This window comes from Uranotaenia lowii, chromosome 3 (assembly GCF_029784155.1).
Source record: "Uranotaenia lowii strain MFRU-FL chromosome 3, ASM2978415v1, whole genome shotgun sequence".
Lineage (NCBI taxonomy): Eukaryota > Metazoa > Arthropoda > Insecta > Diptera > Culicidae > Uranotaenia > Uranotaenia lowii.
Genome location: NC_073693.1, coordinates 223239177 through 223252848, shown reverse-complemented (window position 1 = coordinate 223252848; position 13672 = coordinate 223239177). Strand labels below are relative to the sequence as shown.

Here is a 13672-nt window from a genome sequence, read left to right as displayed (position 1 = left end):
CCGCAGTAGCTTCAAGCAAAAGGAAAATACGTTCGTTCGAAATCAACTCAGCACGAGCGAATCTCGGCTACAGTCGGACGGAGTAAGAAGTACTGTCATGCGAAATTCAACGCATTGAAAACTGTCACGAAGATTTTCCCAAAACTGTCACGAAGCTTAAAAAAATTTCATACCCACGAACAAACTCTCGCATGAGGTAAAATAAGCCATCGCTGTACATCGCACGACCGCTCCTTTTAAAACTGTCGGGGAAGAAATATTCGGGAAGCTTTCATCGAAGTGCATGTGCGACATTCGCAAGAATACTGTCGTTCGCCAGTACTTTTCGGAAGCCTGCTTGTGGATGATGGATTTTACGCTCGCCGGATGAATGCCGAAACGTTTCGTCACTTCATTCATCGAGATGCCCTTCTCTCGCATCCAAGTGTCCAACACACGAATTTTAACTTCTTTTTTAATTCGCGACGTTTTGGGAGAAACGAATGTTTCAAACGTAAACAAAGCGCTGGTTCACTCTTGACAGATCAAGATGCTAAATACAGGTGAGCACAGTTGTATGCGTTCAAGCGTTAGTAAGTAGAAGGCCCAAATATGTTTATTGTTAATTTTCGATACACTCCTTAGCTGCATGGTAAAAAATTTTAACTCAAAACTCAGTTGTAAGATCAAGTCCCATTTTGAACTAAATTTAGCGCATTTATTGGTTTCTTGACAGAAATCTCTCCGGGAATGTACAGAAAGTTAAAAATTCTTTAAAAGTTCGAAAAACAGGTTTGTTTATTGCTTGTTTCAACATGGTTTTAAATCTCTTTGTTCCGAATCGTGGTCTGTATTACTAAACAGTTGGGCGATCGGGGGAACACTTCAACACGTTGTGTGGCACTTCACTTAGCGCAGTTAAAGCTACCCTATTTTGTTCCTCTAAACTGAGCTTCCTTTGCAGCACTAGAGGTGCATGATATTGACCACAAAGCTTATTTTCTTCCGTTGATGTAGAATGGACCGACCGATTTGGGAGGACGTAAACCTTTATTCTTGAAGAACTTGTGCGAGCCGAATGGATGCATCAATTAGTGGTGATGTCGAAGCTTTAGAGGTTGCTGTAAACTGATTTATTTCTGGGTTAATCCTAAACAATCGTTTCCACGACTACGATCACACAATCGGTCGTACGAGAGTGAGTTCCCTAGAGAGAACTCACTTTTACTCGCTAGGGTGGCTCTTACTTTTTAAAAGGGTGTTCAAAAACACCCTTTTTTCAACATATTTCTTCTGGACCATTGAATATTCTGGGGCAGCGCTTCTACTTGAAACAAAAAAAAACCCATGAAATGTCCAAATGTGAAAGCTTCTAAGGGATTCAAATGTCCCAAATGTCCGAAGCTTCTTGTGCAATTTTTAATTTTCAATTGCACATACTTGTACGACGACACTTTTCAGGGACAATACAAGAAAATTTAACGGTAAACGTACTGAAAGAAGGGGCTGAACTATTTAAAATTTTTACGATACGAGATACTCGAGCAATAAAAATAACGTCAGACCTACGGATTTTTTAGGATTCCAGACTTTTGCTCATTTTGATTTTTCGGCAAAAAAATTAAAAAATGTCTCCTACAAAGTACACTATCCAGAGTTTTCCAGACATTTTTTTTTTCAAAATCTGCCAGACTTCCCTAAAACACAGTTATCATCTCTGATAACCACACAACAACTCGGGATTTTAGCCGATTTTAGCAGCAATCAATGCTGCTCAAGGTTCCGAGCAGACTGGTTACACAGGAAGGTGTTGCTCTATATGAAATCAGGTCCGGCAGACGAACGATAGAGCTCAACTTGTGCGCTTGTGTCGGTCGATTCCATCACGTTCACCGTTGTACTGAAGCGGAGATTGCGAGTTCAAGTCCTGTCGGCGAGCCGTTGTATCTTTTTCGGGAAATTCATTATATCTACGGTTTATGATCTTCCTTTCCTTTGATCCTCATGTTTCACCAAAATTTTCCAGCATCTTGAAAATTTGACTATTTACATCATTCAATCCTGCCTTAAGTTTAACGACCCGCTTAGCCTTGTATCGTATTCGACCTTATCACTCACAATATAAGTATTGAGAGAAAGAACTAAACTAATAGAAGTCGAATTTCGTTATCTGACGCCATAAAGAAATCCAAGATGGCGACTTCTGCTGAACTTTAAAATGCTGTTAATCAGTGAAAATCGCATGAAACTCCCCCCATATGGGTATTGGATGAAAGGACCAAACGAATAGAAGTCCAATTTTGCTATCAGACGCCATCTTGAAATCCAACATGGCGGCTTCCGTTGAACATTAAAATAATTTTGAAAATCAAGTGACATTCCCACTATATGAGTATTGGGTGGAAGGAATAACTAGGAGAAGTCGAATTTTTTTTACCTGAAGCCATCATTAGTCCAGATGGCGGCTTTCGCTTTTCTTTTCAAAGCTATAACTCTAATGCAGGCATGTCAAACTGGGGGTTCGCGGGCCGCATGCGGCCCGCGGCTTTGGTCAATGCGGCCCGCGTAGCCCCGTCTTAAATTTTCACAAAATTCCCTACTACGCAGAAGTACGCTGGCTTTCCTGCCACAAAATGTAAAAAAGATAATTTTTTGCTACGAGAGGAAATTTTAATATTTTTTTGGAAATGAAAGGTGAACTTGTTTAACATTTTCAAGCAGACGACTGGGTTCAGGATTTAGCATTTGACGTTGATCTCAAAGGCCACCTGCAAGATTTGAACTTAAAGCATTAAGGAAAAGAAAAAAATATCATAACTGCTTGTGATGATGTTAAAAACTTTCAAGCGAAGTTACGGTTATGGACCAACCAAATTTCCAAAGAAAACCTTGTGCACGTGTCAAGAACTGGAAAGAACAAATGAGGCTGCATCATTTGATCAATTCGTACTTCACCTAGAGTCGTTACTAGATGAATTCAAACAGCCGTTTTCGTAACTTTAATTCATACGAGCAAGAATTTTCGTTGTTTGTATCTCCATTTAAGTTTGCTCCTAAAAATGCTGCAGATAATTTGCAACTAGAGTTGATAGAGCTGTAGTGCGATTCTTTATTAAAAGCGAATTACATTGATTTGGCTGTACCAAAATTTTACAGCTATTTGCTTGAACGCTACGTTGAGTTACGGAAATTTGTTGCCAGAATTCTTGCTATGTTTGCAAGTAGCTATCTATGTGAACAGTTTTTTTTTTTCAAAATGAAAGCTACAAAAACTCCTCATCGTTCGAGATTATCTGATAAAAATTTATCATAAATAATGAAAGTGTCAGTGACAAATAAAATTTCAAGTTTCGTGGGCTAGCTTGTATGTCTGTTCTCTGTGCTGGAAGGCATCTTTTCAAATAATCCCAGATCCACAATTTTAAAAAAAAATACATGAAGTAATGTTTTGGGCTTATTTTCAAGGTTTGGATGGTTATCGTGATTTTTAAGAAAAAAGTAAATTTCAATCATAAACCAATGCAGAGAAAACACGTGTTCATAATTACCCCGCATCTTGAAAAGTATGGGGTAAATATGAACACTTCTTTGTGCGTGGTCGGAAATTTTTTTCATCATAAAATCATATCACACCACATGAAGCGTCAATTACCAAACGTAAAATTTTCGGAAACAACATTTCATCTCCATTCACATTGACGAGGGAGTCAATTTATAAGACACGTCTCAAAACGATTTTCATTTCTCAGAGACATTATTTTATTTTAATAATTCTCACTACAAAATTTATACAGTTAGGTTTGCAAGTTGTAACTGTAACTTATCAATAGAATGACAGACTATCAGTTTGATCATTTGATCAGTTTTGAGTCCCTACTATGACCCTAACGGCGCTTACGGCGTTTGTTCATAATTACCCCACTTAGTCCTTATGCATTATAATATAAGAATGTTAAACATTAAAAGCTTACATAAAAATTTAACGCAAAATTTTATTGTATCTAATCTCCGCGAAACTAATATGTTATGTTTTCTAACTGATTTTGGCTGCGGCCCTCTACGTCATAAAAAATTTTTAATGCGGCCCGCACACTTAAACGAGTTTGACATGCCTGCTCTAATGAAACTTCCATTATACGAACTATAAGGTGAAAAGGCGGATAGAATTCGAATTTCGCTATCTGACGCCATCTTGAAATACAAGATAGCGGCTTTCGCTGAACTTTAAATGCCGTGAATGACAAAAAATTGCATTAAACCGTAACCACAGACAAACAGACGGGACAATCTGTTTCCGGTTTTCGCAAACCGGTTCAAGATCTTTCAAAGCTAGGCAATGTCGCCACCAGGGTGCACTGGTCTGAAAATTAAAACTTCCCCATCATAGTAGCTGATTGTTTTTCATATCCCCATAGAGCATTACACCCATCAAACTTAAAGGTAAACAAATTACGTTTTATCTAAATAAAAAAAATCTGCAAAGTTCCTTAGTTTTATATTTTCAAAAAACCCCTTAGATACACCACTTCCTGTGTCCGTGCCCCACTCAAACGGATCGTGTTTCTATTCGAAAGAGGTGATACCAGAAAAAGTTGATGCTGCAGTATTCCTTTGGGTTCCTTCTGGAGAAATGTCAAACTTTACCGAATATGTGAACCAGTTCCTTGAAGCTTATCGGTAAGAGTTGAAAAAGGAATTGGATAGCAGTATCTGATACTTTAAACCAAGAAAAAAAATGATTATAATAAGGAACAAATCCGGTTTTGCATATCCATATCATTTGGCTGCAACTGTGAGTTTATTTTTGACCAGATATGAAGCAAATTTTCTAAAGCAAATGAACAAAAATATTAAATTTGTTGAAATAAACTACAGTCAAATACCTTTTCTGTAAGTCTGTGTTTATTTACTTTAAGGCACATGCCTCAACTCGACTTCTAAATGGATGTTCCTGTTGATTCAGCTGCTGCCCAAAAAGCGAATGTTGAACAAACAAATACAGAATCATGACAAAAATTGTCCCTTTTAACTTAAGAAGAGATCATTTGGAGGCGCTTCAGTTCTCAAAAGTCATGTTCTACGTTATATTTCCTAATGTCAATTCAGTCGGAATATTTAATGAAGTGATTAGAATCGCTGGGTATCCCTAGGGCATAGTAGTTAGCAGAAACAATGTACAAAAAATCCGGTTACCCAAATTGCTTTCAGGAAAGAACCTGCATGAGGGAACTTTTTATTTCAATTTGCTGTCACTTAGTAAATGTTTAACCGGAGTATCATTTAATCAAATCAGATATGTGCGATGCCTACCGAAAAAAAAATTAAAAAAAAAATAAAATAAAAAACTGACAGGCAAGCGCGCGTCCTGCACCCAACCACAAGACAAGTTGCAGCTTTGGATCATATGGCCAGCTAGGAACCATCGAGTTGACCGGGAACAGTTCACTAGTCCCTAGCCGGACGCACAATATGTATACAATATGATGAGATTGGTGTTATCTAGAGAACCGCATTTTTGACAATATCTTATTAAAGGCTTCCAGCACTTGAGTTAAGAACCATAAGGCAGCACACCATAAGGGTTTTCAGGTTTTTTTTATGCATGTAAAAGCACTTTCTAAATTGAACTTATGATTTCAACAATAATTCAGACCAGTCTGTTTGTTTACAATAACAATGAAAAGTTTGATTTCATGGGTATCATGATGATTTTAAATTTTCCGAACCGGTTCATGATTGCATTTGTTCATAATAGGCAATGTCGACACCAGATGGCAATGCAAGCAGTTTTGCGAAAATTTCGATAGTTTTTCTTCGGAGTGTCATGTCTGTTTGTCTGTGCCGTAACTATATGGGTACTTGGTGAAAAGGCCAAGCTAAGCCAAGGCTTTCAAGATGGCATCGAACAACGAAATTCGATTTCTAATCGTGTATAGTCCTATCACCCAATACCGTATTGTGGATGTATCATGAGATTTTCAGTAATTTACAGCTTTGAAAAGAATAGCGAAAGCCGCCATGTTTTTATGTTTGGGAATCGACTGATTGTTCTGTTTTTTCTTGGGAAATTCCAGCTTGCAGTCTTTTTAAGAGCGAAGACGATTTTTGTATTATGTATCAAATGTTTCAATCCGTTTTGCATCTTCTTCAGGGACCAAAAAGTGTCGTTTTCGCTCTAAAATGGACTGCCGGCTGAAATTTCCCAAGCAAAAATCCGCCATAAAAGATTGATGCTGGCGTAAGATAGCGAATCCGACTTCTTCTGGTTTAATCCTTTCACTCAATACCCATAATGTGGGGGTATCATGCGGTTTTCAGTGGTTAAAATCATTTTAATGTTCAGTGGAAGCCGCCATCTTGGATTCCAAGATGGCGTTTGATAGCAAACTTTGACTCCTACTCGTTTAGCCTTATCACCTAATACCCAAACTGTGGGAGTTTTATGCGATTTTCAGTGATTAACAGCATTTTAAGGTTCAGTGGAAGCCGCCATCTTGGATTTCGAGATGCAACTAATAGCGAAATTTGACTTCTTCTGGTTTAGCCCTTTAGCCAATACCGATATTGTGGGGGTTGCATGCGATTTTTAGTTATTTACAGCATTTTAAGGCACAGCGAAAGTCGCCTTCTTACATTTCAAGATGGCGTCTTATAGAGAAATTCGACTTAATCTGACGAAGCCGCTTTGCCCAATAACCATATTGTGTGAATTTCAAGTGATATTCAGTGATTAAAATCATTTTAATGTTCAGTGGAAGCCGCCATCTTGGATTTCAAGATGACGACTGATAGCGGAATTGGTCATTTAACGATTTTAAGTAATTTTAAGTCATTTACATCACTTTAAAGTTCAGCAGAAGCCGCCATCTTGGATTTTAAGATGGCGTCAGACTTCAACTCATGGTTTATTCCACGGGTCATTCACAATCAATCCCTTTTCATTCAAAAAGTCTATCTTCATTCGCTGTACAAATGATTAACAACTCAGAAATAAGAAATTCATCCTTTGCGTTTAATTGGCTGACTTGGGAGATTAACGTCAAATTTTAGCTTTTTATATGACTGTTATAAAACTATTATAAAACTTAGCCATTTATCTGATCATAAAAATGCTATTAAGCATTGAATTGACTAACGCCATGTTGGTTGCCGAATCGAAGGGCACAAAATGACGCCATGTTGATGAATTCACAATGCAAGTATTTGAATTCCATCATGATTGACCTTCAGATTTAAAGGGGCGCATTTATTTTAAGCGAACCAATCACGGAGTGCGGATTTTTAGAAAATTTATAGTTTTTCAAAGCTTATAATGTGACTCAAATAAGATTTTCAGAAAATTTTCAGCTACAATCATCAATTTCAATGTTATATAAAGTCCAAGAATTTTTTTTTTGAAAAATCCTGCTTCAGGAAAAGGTTGTAAATCCGTTATTAAGTGCTCGAAAAAAATAATCACATAGAGCCCGAGAAAACTGAAGTTAGAATCCTTATATTGCATATATGGAACTTTTTTTTAAATTTTTTTAAAGATCGTGGTCACAAAAAATGTAAAAAAGTTGTGTAAATCAATCGATCAACCGCTGTTCTAGTTACAGTAGAAAATTTGAAAAAAGTGAATTGGAAAGTCGACGTAGTATATATATATATATATATATATTTCAGAAGAAATTGTGCGAATTATACAAATTTGCACTTGCACGTGATTAATCCGAATTTGGAAAGAATAAATTGAAAATTTCAATGAAAAGTTGTCAAATTAAAACACAAAAAGTTATTTGAATTAAATTTATAAAGCGACTAAATAAGACTGCTGGAAAAATTTACTTTTTCATTACTTTTTTTATATTTTTTGGGTCACCATGCATCAGTGGAAAATTTGAAATGATATGGTTGATTCACTAAACTACCAAAAAGCAATAAAAACTTAAATATTGAACTTGATAAACTAGGAATAAGAAATTATATTTAAATATTTTCTCTACCGATTCTTTAGTTTCATCTTTTGCTAAGGCTATGATCATTTAGTATCCGGGCACTCTATTTTGGTGATAGCTGCGTTAATAGAGCTCGGATATGCAAAACTTTAGTAGCGTTGTGTTGGTTATGAAAAGGACTATCTTGCCTATTTTTGATAGATTTTTAAGTTTACGTGTGTATGAGATATTTACTATGCAAAAAGACATGATATAAATAATTTTGCACAAATTTACTCCTTTTGCGCATTTTGTGCCTCGAAAATTCTTCATTGTTGACTCGAAAGCTCATGAACTGTTGATTTTTTCTGTTTTTTTTTCGTACCAAATGGTTATTAAGTATAAGGAGCCACTCTAGGATCCACACGAAGTTCAAATCAACTATCGGAGTGCAACTCTTGATCTTAAATATGGTGAAAAGTCTATGGTTATTTGGGATAACTGAATGAAGACTCCCTACATAATGCAAAAAATCCATTTCCGGCAGAGGCAAAAAGTTTTGCCTGACTAGTAGACACCAAATAAATAACTAATAATGATCAGATCCAAAGATCGCAATCTGTGCATCCGGTTTTTACGCAATATGACAGATGTGTTCTGATGGACAAATAAATTTATGTTAAAACCGGATTTAAGAGATCAATTTCTTCGAGATACCAACTCATGAAAAGGTTCCAACCAGATTCCAATTGCTTTTTCCAGGTAAGTTTGTGTAAAATATCATGATTTTGCAAAGGTTTTGGTTCTGTGGTAAAAAAAATAAATCAAAACATGACTGAAAAAAGTGTGCAAAGATAAAAAAGAGATTTTATGAAAAAGTTAGAGTATTTCTTGAAATCATTGATAAATATTTTTTTTTTTATATTTTTAGTTTTAATGTCATATTAACACCTTCATTTCCTCCATAGAAAGTTTTTCGATCAAATGAATAGTTTTTAAAATACACACGTTTGTAACTGCCCGGATACTAAATGATCATAGCCTTAATATGAGTAGAAATGAAGAATTCCCTGGAGAAAGTTAAATCATCAGTTATAATCAGTAAAAGTAGTTGAAATGAACAGTGTCCCTCGCTTGAACTTTATACAATTTCGTCGATTGTTTCAACAGAGGATCCATAAACAAACAAACTTACTGGAATCTTTTTTCTATTTTTTCATTGTCTTTTTTTTCATACATTACAGGTTTAAAAATTAGGCCAGAGATGCAAAAAATCGAAAAATAAATTTTGGCAAAAAAATTATTAGCAATTAGTGAATTCTTTAGCACAAGTTAGGTTCAATGTTTGATCAAATGAAGTACAAGAACCAACAAATATCGAACAATCGAAGTATTATATTTCTTTAATTTTCAGTATTTTTATGATATATTTTGAGTAAAATTTGTTTCCCCATACAAAGTTCAAATTCGTTGCGCTTAAACAGGACTGAATGAAACGTCTCCAAAATTTACAGGGAGTAAAAACACTGGGATGTAAAAACAACCGAAAAAGTTCTGAAAAGTGTAAAATTTTTAATTTACATTTTCCACACAAAGCTTGTAGTGGTCAACTGTCCACAATTGGCTTACAAGGGTGGACAATTTGGACTGATAAAAATGGTGTCAGATTTTACAAACTTTAACATACCTACTTGTAAATTTTCGATGAGGTTTTTTAGTACTTTATACGAGATTGACATGAGAAAAAAATGTGTGTTTTCTACACTGTCTTGAGAATTTCAAAGAATTTCTGTAATAATTAAACTTAAAAAAAACTGTAAAAACTGTAAATTTTGTTTATAAAATTAACATACTCTGCTCTACTTGCCAATTGATGTCAACTATTAGTCATTTTTCCTTAAATTTACGAGTGTGTTTCAAGTTTTTAGAATAGCTATTAACATTGATGACTGTGTAGATTAGATTGAATTTTATCTTATCTCAAGTTTATTATCTTATTATTTATATTCATTTGTTAACAGTGTTCGATGTATCTGTTAGTTTGTGAACTTAGGTGTAAAGAATTCGAAAAAGTCGTTAATATCAAAACACTTTTGGTTTTCCCCTGTTTTATCTGTTTTTCGAGTCAGTATTTGTATGCTTACAAATAGTTCATCAATCATTCCCTGGTACGAATCAGATGAAAACTCTCACCAACTGAATATCCTTGCACAAGTTCTGCTTGACCTTTTCACCTTCTCCCTGCCCCTTTTAACCGACATCAATGCTTTGCATTTGAAAAATTGAATTCGAACGATTTGTTGATTGGCACTCTTCATCAGTAACATAGAAAATGAATTTTCCTACCAAAAGTGTGAAAATCCCTCGTTTGTAAAATCTTTCCCTTTCTTGTGGAATATAACCTTCGATAAACACGTTGCCCGGTTCGAATTCCGGACTCCGGTAATCAAAAGCTGAAGGACAATCGACACAATCGGTCAACGAGTTCCTAGGAAACCGATTGCCAACAATACTAACCAGAGATTTTTCTTGTTCTACATTCTTTTTTCTGCTTTCACCCACTCCTGTTTGTTCGTAAATGAAAAAAAAAACCCACCCACGGAACATAAACTATCCTGGAAAATTCCCATCCTTGAATCCAACCCCGAACCATTTTTCCGAAAATGGCTTTCGTCCGGTTCGCTTTTTTTGTTTGTCTTGCACACAACCACCACTGCAGGTTCACTGGAGGAGCAGGAATTTTTCGGGGAAGTTCTGCTCGGCATCAAACAGGTCATCCAGACGCACATGAAAGAGATTCAGGTCAAGTTTCAGGATCAATTCTTCAACATGGAGCTGGAGGTGAAAAAGCGGGACGATATCATATCGAAGCTCCAGAACCGGATCCAAGAGCTGGAACAGGACCAACCCAACGAATCACAGCAGCAGCAGCAGTACGACGATGGGGACCTCAAGCCAGGGGATGATCCCACGCCTACAGGGGATGGCCTGCGACAAAAACAGGGATCATCTGGCAGTGGCACATCGCCTTCGTCCGAGGAGCTGCCCTTCATGGTGAGTGATTGAATGATTGAATTAACCCCTCCCTCGAAGCTTTTCATTATATTGTCTATGTTGAAACAGTAAATGATTCAAAATTAACTTAACGTGAAAAATTTTTAAAATAGGTTTGCAAAAGCTTTAAGAGTTTAAAACATTTTTTGTTCTAACAGAAATGTTTATTTCTCAGCGTTACATGAGCTCGGTTTTATCTAAATATGCTATTTTCATCACGTCTTACAAACAATTTTGAAGGAGATACTTTTCAAAGTGAAATCCTTCATAATTATTCGAGGTTTCTTAGGAACCTTCTAAAAATACTTACTTTTGAGGACTATTGATTTTTTTTGTACTGTGATTTATTTTTGGCTGTCTTTCCACTTCAATTATTTTATTTATGTATTTTTATGGTAAAATATGGCAATAGATATAAAAAAAAACAAAGAATAGGGCAATTAGGGCATGATGAGCCCCTTGAGCTTATATGTGATTTAGGCATAGAAATAAAGTAAAAACTTGGGACTTTGATTAATGTATGACGGAAGTGGCATCTACGACACTCTAAAATTTTGAAAAGTAGCAAAGTCAAGCTGAAGTAGCAAGCTGGAAATTTGAATTCAGTAAGCACAAACTAATTTGCTAGTTTTCCAACGTGCGAGATAGTCTGGCCACTAAATTGGTGCTCCTCATTTAGCCTTAATTCGCTCTAAAGGGTCAATTTGATACCATTGAATGTTTGGCGGCTTGTAACTTTATTCAGGCGCATCCAAATGAGAAAAAAATCTGAGACCTCCAATGAATTCATGAAATCTTAAATTTTGCCTCCTAACTTTTTTTTATGGACGCTCTCAAAAAGCCCAAGCGAAAAATCTACCTTTTGAAAACCAGAGCATGGCCATAGGAACGGGGGGGGGGGGGGGAAGGGGTTTGGGGATTAAACCCCTCCCATGAGGGTCCAAAAAAGCAAGCGAGGTATTCTACTCTACACCCAAAATTATAAATTCATAATCAAATTATGATAATAGAGCAAAGATATTCAAGAGTAACTCTCTGAACTAAAAACTTATACAAAAACCTCAAAAACCCATTTCGAGTTCAAAATTCTGCTACAGTTTTTCAAAATTTTCCCACTTGTTCATAGAATAAGGTTGTCAGAAATTTTTTTAGCCCGAGTCCGGGCCGGACAAATCCGAGCTGTTTTATATAAAACCTGGCAAGATCCGGGTATTTGATTTCAAAATTGTCGATCAAATTTACCGGACAATTTTGATTTAAACCTAGGAATTACTCATAAAAAATCTAGAAAAAAAAAACTTTTCATGATAATTTTTTGACACTTGCTGCATAAATTTTGGACGCAAAAATGAAAAAAATTACAATACAATTTGTTTTTTTTTAGTTTAAAACCTAGGAATTGCTCATCAAAGATCTAGAAAAAAAAATTTAAAAAACCTTTCATGATAATCTTTTTAAACTTGCAGAAAAGATTTTAGAAGCATAAATAAAAAAAAATTATAACAGAATTTGATTCAAGAATGAGTCACAAACCCGGGTAAAATCCGAGCCTTTCAAATGAAATCTGGGGCAACCGAGTCGGACCGGACTTTGCCCAAATTTTATATTAAATATCCGGGCCAACCCGGTTAAAACCGGGCTATTTGGGAACCTTAACATAGAAATTCAGGTCTGAATATTAAATTTTAAATTAAACCCGTTGTGGACCTTCTAGTTTCATATTCCTATAACCTTTTCAATGTAATTTTACGACTGGATTTGAACTTTTCTTTGTTTGTTGGCTTTTCAGTCTAATATAAATAAGAATGTAACAATATTGTTTACATTATGTCCGACGTTTCGGCCTTGAGTCTTGGCCTTCTTCAAAGGAAATCTATAATTTATTTTCGAAACATTTAAAATCTTTTCTACAAATTGTTTATCCTAAATGTTGTACTTACTATGTATCATACTGTACTGTACTAGGTGGTATCGTCTGTGCTTAAAAGCTTCTGGATGGGTTGACCTATGTGAAAATATACTGTGATTGTTTTCTGTGTTGACTTTGCTATAGGGTACGTTACCATTTTGATCGGTGATGAGAAAATTATTTTTAGAAAACTGCGTCCACTTAAAAATTAGATAATTTGCGGGAAACCTACTCTGCACTATTTTTAGTAATGGCTAACTTTTTGTTTACTTTGTGCATTGATGTATGTTTATGTGTGTGTGTGTGATGATTAGATAATATTTTCGTGTGTTTTTTTAACGTATAATATAAGTAATATAGGTACAAATATTCGTAGTGTGTCACTCCGTTGGTTGCAGCTACCCGGGGGATGTTGGTGTTGAAATGAGTTCTTGTTGTGACGGGTTTGTTTTGGATTGTTTCTTACTCCTGTTGGTACTCACCATGTGTATGATGTTGGTGTACATGGGAGTGAACTCTTCTACATCTGAGCGGTAATTTACCGCGCTCTTTGTTGCCTTGATGTGGAAGGTTTCAAGCGTGTTGAGGCGATTTGAGTGGTAAGAACGATCCAAAACCTTTGCCTTTCCTGTATCAAACCGGTGTCGATGTGTGACACAGTGCTTGATCATAGCTGTTGTGCTGTTGGCCAGAGCTTTTATTTCTTCGCTGGAATAGTTGTAGCCCGTTTTGAGCATTGTGTCTAATTTCGTTTGGCTCGATTTGTGTGCAGACATCCGCTTTTTTAACAGCTGTTTTGTTTGTCCTATGTATT

General features: G+C 35.9%; 1 protein-coding gene across 1 annotated transcript in view; it reads left to right on the top strand.

Moving 5' to 3' along the window:
- Positions 1-13672, top strand: part of LOC129753545 (uncharacterized) — a 58140-nt gene that overhangs the window by 33289 nt on the left and 11179 nt on the right. Inside the window, exon 8 of the mRNA XM_055749375.1 lies at positions 10615-10949. Within this exon, the coding sequence (XP_055605350.1) occupies positions 10615-10949 (335 nt within the window). The remainder of the gene's footprint in view (positions 1-10614; positions 10950-13672) is intronic.